Source organism: Hippocampus guttulatus, chromosome 18, assembly GCF_054856545.1.
Source record: "Hippocampus guttulatus isolate MCC_2025c chromosome 18, RoL_Hgut_1.0, whole genome shotgun sequence".
In the NCBI taxonomy this organism is placed as follows: domain Eukaryota; kingdom Metazoa; phylum Chordata; class Actinopteri; order Syngnathiformes; family Syngnathidae; genus Hippocampus; species Hippocampus guttulatus.
The window spans coordinates 11,552,936-11,562,564 of NC_141278.1; the positions used below are offsets into that span (position 1 = coordinate 11,552,936).

The window sequence follows — 9,629 nt, forward strand, 5'->3', positions numbered from 1 at the left end:
GACGCACTGAGTGGGAGATATTTAGGTTCACAAATGTCCTCTAAAGAGGACAAATTTGAACTACTGGTAGTCAGGAGGATATAGCTCAGGTGTGGGCAATTATTTTCCCGGGGGGCCCAAATGAGAAGCAGAAAATATTGTGGAGGGCCGGGCCAAAAGTAAGAAATAGAAATAGAAAATAAAGAAGATAGCACAATGTCTTTGTTTGCCAGTAATAATGTAACATTCTCTTCCACCATCACACTCAGCACCGGTTCTCCTCAAGGATGTGTACTGAGCCCCCTGTTGTTCACGCTCTACACATTTGACTGCTCTCCGACTCTTATTAGCGGTCCAGTTTGCGGAAAGTTTTTAACATGATAACAATCAAACCATTCTAGGAAATGTTCATTTACTCGAGCCACAAGCAATTCACTCTGAGCATGGAAATTGCCAGAATCGGACTGAGTAAGAATCGCTTCCTTGTTTTTCAAAGTCTCGTAGATTTGAGTCTTTCGGACTCCAGGCGTCTCCTGAATGTTTTGTACTTTGTTACCCGCTTCGTTTAATCAGATACATATCACTTTCCCTTCCACGGTCATTACTCTCTCCCTCTTTCTTCGTCTTCCCCTCCCTCCCTGTACTCTGCAACTTGAAGTAACTGCACCACCTGGTGTTGAAATACCTGTCATTACAAGTCCAAACGAAATGAATGCAATCAAACTTTAATTGTGCACCAATCTCTGGCGGGCCGGATTAAAAAGACCAATGGGCCGGATCCGGCCCGCGGGCCGTAGTTTGCCCACCCCTGATATAGCTGCTGCTCTTCGTATGTCTTGCGTTCAAGTGTGTGTACGTGTCTGTGCAAAACCACCTTACCACAGCGCAAGTCTCGCAATCGCGATAAAATCAAAATAACGGAACTTAATTTGACAAAATAAATATTTCACAACGTGAATAAATAATGTCCATAAAACAAATCAAAAATGTCCTCTTTGCCTTGAAGTTGAAACAAAATATTATTCATTTCCATTTAAACTATTCTGATGACACAGAAAAGGCAATGCTGATGAATGTTAATTACTGTATAAGGTTTTATAATTAAAGATTAAAGTAAATACATGCGCTACTGTAGTCTTTGTTTCAAATATGGAAAGCATAATCACTGTTTACATATTTTAAACATGCCGGTGCCCACATACACTTACACAAAAATTCCTAGGGGAGGAGCCAACCCTCCTATGCGGTTTTCCACTTCTCGCGGCAGTGTCCCGGTCCCCATTCACCGCGATAAGTGAGGGATCACTGCATTTCACTCAACATACGCTTTTTGGAACCTCCCTGTACAGTTTTAAAGTGAGCTCATTGCAACACTTTTCATTGGTTTTCACCCTGTTCGTTTGCTTTTTGCCAACAGGTCCCATTCATGTCTCCTCTGGAAGGTCACATCTACCTCAGGATGCAGTGCCAAGTTGGTTCACAGGTGGAAGAGCGAGGTTTTCTGGTGAGTATAATTGCCTTGTCGGCAGTATAATTGCCTTATACAGGCCAAAGTCGGCCGGGATAGCCTCCAGTTTACCCGTGAGCCTCATGAGGCTAAGCTGTATTGAGAAAATATTGCATCTATATTTTCTGCAAATTACGCTCATGTGTATGTAACTGTGAATGCTTCCCCCAGACCATGTTTGAAGACGTTAGTGGTTTTGGAGCCTGGCACCGAAGATGGTGTGTCTTATCGGGATATTGTATCGCCTACTGGACTTACCCAGATGATGAAAAGAGAAAGGTAAATAAAGCTCAATTCACCAAAAAGCATATTCCTTTGCAAAGCAGGACTCTGCAGATTTTTGTCATTATTAGGGCCTGAGCAGCAATCGCTTCAAGGTCACTTATTGTTTCTGTAAAAAATTTATATTCTCCATCATGCATCCTATTTTGCAGGGCCTTAACGTGAATGAAAACTCACCAAACTTTGCCCATACAGTATATCCGGTTTGATAAAGAAATGTGACATTTTAAAGTTGTCATACCAACAAAAAAAAAAAGTAGCGCCCCCTACAGATGTTTTAATGGAAGCCTGTCTTGGTGCGTTTGAATTTAGTCTATGAAAATTGGGAGGCACATATAGAACCTTGGCGTACAAAAAAGGTCAGTGGCCATATCTTAGACCAGGGGAGTCAAACTCATTTTTGGTGCGAGCCAATTTGGAGTTACGTCTTCGCTCGGATTTCCCGTTACGACAGCGATACCTCAAAAATGTTGAATCATCTCATGTCAATATTAATGTACACAAATTAATGGATTACTAATTTTGAAATCACTCAAGTCAACTATAATAGTTTGTTCCGTCATTGTTCAAGTGAGTGTAAAAAGGGTGACAAAATGATTACAGAATCTCAACATTATTTATTTCACACAAAAAGTTGACATTTCGGTCCAGATTTTCGCAAGGATCATGCAAGTTGACACACATGATTTGCGTTCGCAGGCCACATAATATGATGTGGCGGGCTGAATCTGGCCCCCGGGCCATGACTTTGACACCCATGCCCTACAATGCACAGGAAGTGGGCTATGAGTATTGGGATGTCCAATTTTGGCCCATATTTGCGCTTTCACAAGGGTACTTTTGCTTCCTTGTCCTAGAGCAGTGTTTAACAACCACGGGTATGCATACCCCAACGGGTACGTGAGAACAGTGCTGGGGGTACGTGGCGACATTTAACCCTTTCATGCACCCTGTAAGCCAGGGGTAGGGAACTCCGGTTCCTCGAGAGCCATTTCCTGCCTGTTTTAGAGCTCTCCCTAATCCAACACACCTGATTCAATTGATCATGATCATTTCAGGCATCGACAGCGCTTGCTGATGAGCTGATCGTTTGAATCAGGTGTGTTGGGGTAGAGAGAGATCCAAAACAGGCAGGATACGGCTCTCGAGGAACCGGAGTTCCCTACCCCTGCTGTAACATGATAACAGGATTTGCTGTCCACTGTAGTGACCGCTGTCCTGAAAGGGGTAACGATTCCCATTAAATGTTTCCCTGCGTGTCTCGTTAAAGTTCAGATGACTGATGAAAAGAAAGTAAAAGTGCTGCAGTGGTTCTGGTTCTGGGATTGTATTAAGAAAAATAAATCTGAAAAGAGTTGTAAAAGACCCGTATGAGGATAATCGGTTCCTAAAATGGATGGATAAACGTAATTGAAAATGTAGAAAAAGCAAAGTGCACCTTAGTTAAAACTCTGTGCCTTTCCGAGTTTCCCTGAGTCCAATTTTTTTTTCTCTCATTTTGCAATGCTATCAAAATCAGTTATCGAAGCAGGAGTCATTGTTCATATATTCCCCAAATACAAAAAAAGCAAGCTACATCCTCAAAGCTCCGCCAGAGGGGTCACACTTTGACAAAAGGGCAATACATCGAAACATGCTTGACCAATTGTTTGTCAGAATCGCTCTTTTTATTTGTTTGTTTTAATTAAAACTCTTGTGGTTTTTTTCACAGAACCCCATTGGCCGTATCAATCTCGCCAACTGCATCAGTAAGAGGGTGGAACCAGTCAAACGAGAGTTTTGTGCCAGACCAAACACATTCGAGCTTGTCACAGTCAGACCGCAGAGACAAGACGACAAAGAGACGCTAGTCAGTCAATGCCAGAATTCCATGTGTGTTACCAAGTAAGTACCGATTCTCAATCATGAGTAGCAATGAAGTTGCATTGTTTTATATTAAAACTCCTAGTGGTAGTGTCCTCTTAGTAATGTTTGGGCCACAAAGATGGGAGGGAGAAATATGGGAGTCAAAAACTGTAAAATGTAAAATAATTAACTCATTCAGTACCAGCCAATTCTGGACCAAGTCTGAAAAGACGTTTAAAAACGTCTTTGGCAGTGAATGAGTTAACAATAACCAATAAGGTTTTAAGATTTCGGCAATAATATTGACCTCCATTAAGATGACACCTATTGTCCACTCACAGCGGACCCAAAGGTGTCATGATTACCGTATTTTCCGCACAATAAGGCGCTTCGGAGTATAAGGCGCACCTTGAATGAAAGGCCGATTTTAAAACTGTTTTCATATATAGGGTGACGCACCACATTATAAGGTGCATAGAATAGAAGCCTCAATAGTGGGTGCAGTTGCGTTATGCATCCACTGGATAGAGTTACACTAAAGGGAATACAATACAATACAGCTTTTGTTACATAGTGCTTCCACAACTGCTTCGGCTGTAACAAAGCACTTTACAGAACATTTAAAATACTACGTCTAAGAAATCAGAATATTGAGCCATATAGAAGATGCATCGACTTTTGAGAAAATGTTATGCTTTTGGGTGCGCCTTTATAGTGTGGGAAATCTGGTAATTTGTTGGAAAAAGTCAAAAAAATTAATTGTACGAAAAATGGAGCAATCCATCCTCTCAGAAATCATGTAATTAATCTGTTCTCAGGCTGCCAAAATATTGAGCAAAAAAGAATTCCTTTAAGAATAACTACATTTTACATACAGAAAGCAAAGTGCAATGAATATACAGCAAATAACGCATAAAATTGCAAAATGAACATAAACGGGAACATCACTTCTACCGATGATGACAATGGGAAGAAGGGGATTTTTTTTTTCCTCCTTCCTTCGGCAGGATGGAACTGATGGTTGATAATAATAATAATAATAATACATCACATTTGCAAGCGCCTTTCATAACACTCAAGGACACTGTACAACCAAGAGCAATAGTAAAACACAGATGCAGACTTTCCGGCGAGATTGGCCGATTTGTACGCCGGTTTTGTACTTCAACACAAGTTTTCTTGGAATTCCATCGTGTTTTTGGCCTTCTTTATCAAAGGCACTCTTTGGTCCCATTGTGGCTTATTTAGAGTGACAGTCACAAACGCATGCCATGCTTTGTGTAGGTGATAGATTCCTCAAAGTCAACGCCCAAGTTTTGGTTCGTAAACTGAGTGGATCATTTAGGGGGAAAAAACAACAACAACAAACGGTGGCATACAAAAACTGGAAAAAAAAATATGCTCGTTATAGACAATGCCATCTTCAGTATGAGCAGTTTAATATGATTTTACAAAACATTTAAATGTGTTCCTTACACGGACTGACGGCCACTTGTGTTGTGATGCAGAAATTGGCTGAGCGCAGACACAAAGGACGAGCGGACTTTGTGGCTGTCGAAGCTGAACCAGATTTTGGTGGATTTGCGCATGTGGCAACCAGGAGCCTGTTCCAAGCCTCTGTAAAGAAAAATGTTGAACATGTTGAATGGTTCTTGTTTTATCTTATTACATAATATGCTGCCATAATTGTCTTGTAATGTTCCTGACTAAATGTCCCCCCCAAAAAATGGAAATTCAGAAACATTTGGTGAATTTCTGTAGTTTGGCATGTCTGTCTATTGCATCCTTTTTGTCAAGTTTTACTTTATCAGCTTTAAATGTTTCCTGAACTGTTCATGTTTTCTTCAATTCTATGCACGGATTTTAAGCATGTTCTTGTTTGCGGTGTTTGTTTAATTTTTTGTCTCCTTCGGGGTGAGGGAGTTCTGGTTCATGCGACGACACTACCGATTTGGCATTGATACATAAGAGTTTCATCAGATTATAAAGTGGGCGTTGTTACTATTTGACTCCTTTTGTGATTTCCAAATCGCTGTAAAGAAAATCTGATTACTGAAAAAAGTTATTTTCCTTATGTTAAATATTAATATTGTAAATCAGATATGGATTTTTAGCAGGTTTGAAAAGAATACAAGGCCATTCTTTGGAGAGTTTATAGTGTGCAACAGACTTTATATTTGCTTCTTTACTATATTCAAAATTTCTATTGTCATTAAGTGCTTTTTTTTTAAAATTAGTACAACAATTTTTATTTTTATTTTTTTTTTAACTTTGGTTAGAATTACAGGAACCACGTCCCACCCCCATAGTGGGATAGGGTCCAGATCCCCGTTGCAGTAAATGAAATCCCTGATATAGAATTGCCCCAAACAATACATTAATACATGCATGACAGCATTTATGCCGCTTTTTTTAAAGATTTTTAAACATACTTTAAAATGCAACAAACACATTGAACACAGTGGGATGCAAAAAGTGGCACGTCGTTTAAAAAAAGTTGCTAATTTCACCAATTTTACACCAATGTATACCTACTTTGTCACATAATATACAGGATTGGAGGTGCAACCATTAATCGATGACTAATTGATTGATCGCTAATTAGTTTTGATATGCGATTCATCGTTTGGATACCTTTTTTAAATTTCACCACATTCTCGGAATTTCAGCTTTCCACCAATAGTCACCGATTTCTGTAATCCTCCATTAAAAGCACACAGTTATATTTATGTATTTTTGCATTTTACCAGTTACTGAATCAGAATTCATTTGTTCAATTTCAAATAATGCCCTGTTTTTGAATAAAGAGATGGAAATAAAAACGTGTGTTTTTAAAAAAATCTGATTCTGGTGGAAATCAAGACCTGGATGACATTAAATTTTTTGAATTTCAATGAAAAAAAGACAAAAGTGGTGGTCTTTGGTCCCAGTGGCCCTTGTACATCCCATCCTGTGGACGAGAGCCCTTTGGCTCCTTCTCTTAAATCAACAGTCTCAAACTCTGGTCTTAAACTGGACAGTGATTTTAAATGAGACTGGCAAACTGGTGCCGTTGTTAAATTCATGTCTTGTCGGCTGGATTACTGTAATGCACTTTACTTTGGAGTCAAGACAGTCCTCCATGAAGCATCTCCAGTTGGTCCAGAATGCTGCTGCTCGCCTCTTGACTGGTACTCGTAAGAGGGAGCACATAACTCCCACTCAGGCCGTTCACCGGCTCCCGATACATTTCAGAGTTCTTTTTAAGATTCGATTATGTGTGTTCATATCTTTAAATGGTCTCGCCCCACCTTACCTCTCTGAGGTCCTACACTCCTACGCACCTGCCCTGATGCCTCAGGTCTGCGTACCAGACATTAGTAGAAGTACCAAGAACTAAGCGGACGCTCAGAGGGGATCGAGCATTTTCCGTTGTTGGTCCCTTTCTTTGGAATGACATCCCACTGAACGTTCGTCAAGCCCCCTCGCTCCCAATCTTTAAAACTCATCTCAAAACTAATTTTTATTCTCTGGCTTTTGACTCGGAGTGAGACCTGATTTTTAGTTTATCTGTGTTTGTGCTTTCTTGTGTCTTTGTTATTATTTGTTATATTTGTTGTGTGAATAATTTTTGCTCCATCGACAGCACTTTGGATGCAAATGTGCTCTATGTGCAACATACCACACAGATGAATTTTTTTTCCTCTGAACCACAGGAGAGAGAGGAGCCGCTGCGGGTACCCGCGCCGCCATCAACAGAACAGTTAACATAAAATCCAACACAACACATCAGACGCAGACAGTCATGCCATCTTAACCACTCTTCTGCATACACGTTGTTTGAAGCAGTTATAGATGGAGGAGCGAATGCTTTGCCAAAAAACATTTAAGTGCTAGTTGTGTGTGTGTGTGTCTCTCGTCGTTGTACTTGTGACATTGTGAAGAGCGGCATGACTTTTTACCCAACAGAGTGAGGACATTTTGGTTGGTCCTCACTTTGATACCCTCTAAATCAACTCCTAAGGATATAAAAAGGTACCGTGTGCTTTTCCCCACAGGTCCCCAGAATGGGTCTATGTTGAGAATTTTTCGCCAGAATTTCACACGTTTTGCTCTCTGCTGCAGCTACTGTTGAAATTCACTACTGCACCAATTTCACAAACTTTTTGCTCTCTACTGCAGCCACTGTCAAAATTTGGACCAAAATGATTCCCAAACGTGAAGCATAAATGACAAATCCCCTTGCTGCTCTATGAAGAGCAACTGTCAGAAATAGTTTTTGTTTTTCAAAGACCGTTACAAATTATGTGAATGTTATTAATTTTTTTATTGTGAGGAATGTTATTGAATGTGTTCAGAATTTGTTAGAATCCTATTATTTCCATGTGCTTTGGTGAAATGTATACAATCTGAAATGTGATTAATAAGAACAATAACCAAATTAAGTAAAGCCTCAGTCCTACCCGTAACCCACCATCATATTTGTGAAACTTTAATTGTATTCAATAGAATGCGATGAAGGGATTGCATTTTTCATCTACATACATTTTATATTGTCTAGATCGGTGGTGGGCAAACTACGGCCCACGGGCCGGATCCGGCCCGTTGGTCTTTTTAATGCGGCCCGCCGAAGGTTGGTACACAATTATGGTTCGATGTAAATGATTGCATTCATTTAATTTGGACTTGTAATGACGGGCATTTCAACGCCAGGTGGCATAGTTACTTGAAGTTGCAGAGCACAGGGAGGGAGGTGGAGACGACACGGAAGCCCGCAGTAGCGCCAACTCAAGCAACTCCCGCTCGATACGACGGAATAAGTGTGTCCGGCTGTCCGCGCCGCTATTTCTATCATTGGATCCAAAACAGCGACATGCAAGAGACTCTTTATTGCAGTGAGTTTTACTGGAATTGCGAATATTTTTACGTCCTGTAGATCATGGCATCCAAACGAAGAGGAACAGGAATGGCCGCGGAAGAGAAAGTGAAGTGTATCTGATTAAACGAAGCAGGTTACAAAGTACGAAACATTCAGGAGATGTTTGGAGTCTCAAATCTACGAGACTTTGAAAAACGAGGAAGCGATTCTTGCTCAGTCCGATTCTGGCTATTTCCATGCTCAGAGTGAATTGCTTGCGGCTCGACGGACAGTCGAGTAAATACATGTTTCCTGGTATGGCTTGACTGTTATCGTGCTAAAAACTATCCACAAACTGGACCGCTAATAAGAGAGAAAGTGAATTCCATAACACTAACTATGGGCATCGAAGACTTCGAAGCGTCCCGTGGCTGGCTTCAAAAGTTCGATGCACGACATCAGCTGAGCAACGCTGTCTTGTGTGGTGATCGAGAAGAGGTCAAGTTCGAGACTGTGAGTGAGTGGAAAGAAACCACCAGGTCTTTTACTCGTGTCATTTTGTAGTAAATAGTCCTAATTTTGTTATATTTTGTCACCTACCTGTACTGTATGCTGCAGTTTTGGGGCAATATATTGTTGCACTTTGTTGCTTGTGTTGTCACACATGTATTTTGTTAACATACTTGGACGTTCATACAGGACATGTACCACAGTTGTTTCACTGTTCTCATTAAAAAAAAAAAGAAAGGTAACACTTTAATGCTTTTGTTCTGTTGATGTTTGGTATGGACTGTCAACATATAGTTTTTTTATATGAACCGTATCTTGTGCTGACCCGGCCCACCTGTCAAATTTAGAAATCAATGTGGCCCCCGAGCCAAAAAGTTTGCCCACCCCTGGTCTAGATCCAAAAGTACTGTACTTGGACAAGTAGAAAAATGTATTAGATCACAAAAGAGAGGCTAGAGACTCGTAAAAGCCACTTTTCAGCAGTTGTTGAGGCACAAATAAACATTGCACTGAGCACAATTTTAGACCGTCTGATCCTTACAATTGGCCTAAGAACATAGCACTTTAAAAATGATGTGACATTTGTATCTGTTCAATGTGTACACATAGTTCGTCCATTAGTGTCACAAACAACCTGAAACTTGACAAACAACTGCTCGCTTTGTATTG

General features: G+C 40.5%; 1 protein-coding gene across 1 annotated transcript in view; it reads left to right on the forward strand.

Annotated features, from left to right (window-relative positions):
• Window positions 1-6,471, forward strand: part of anln (anillin, actin binding protein) — a 29,537-nt gene extending 23,066 nt beyond the window's left edge. Inside the window, exons 20-23 of the mRNA XM_086136576.1 lie at window positions 1,397-1,483; window positions 1,658-1,765; window positions 3,480-3,652; window positions 5,122-6,471. Coding sequence (XP_085992702.1) covers window positions 1,397-1,483; window positions 1,658-1,765; window positions 3,480-3,652; window positions 5,122-5,236 — 483 coding nt within the window. The 3' untranslated portion in view covers window positions 5,237-6,471. The remainder of the gene's footprint in view (window positions 1-1,396; window positions 1,484-1,657; window positions 1,766-3,479; window positions 3,653-5,121) is intronic.
• The last annotated feature ends 3,158 nt before the right edge of the window (window positions 6,472-9,629 follow it).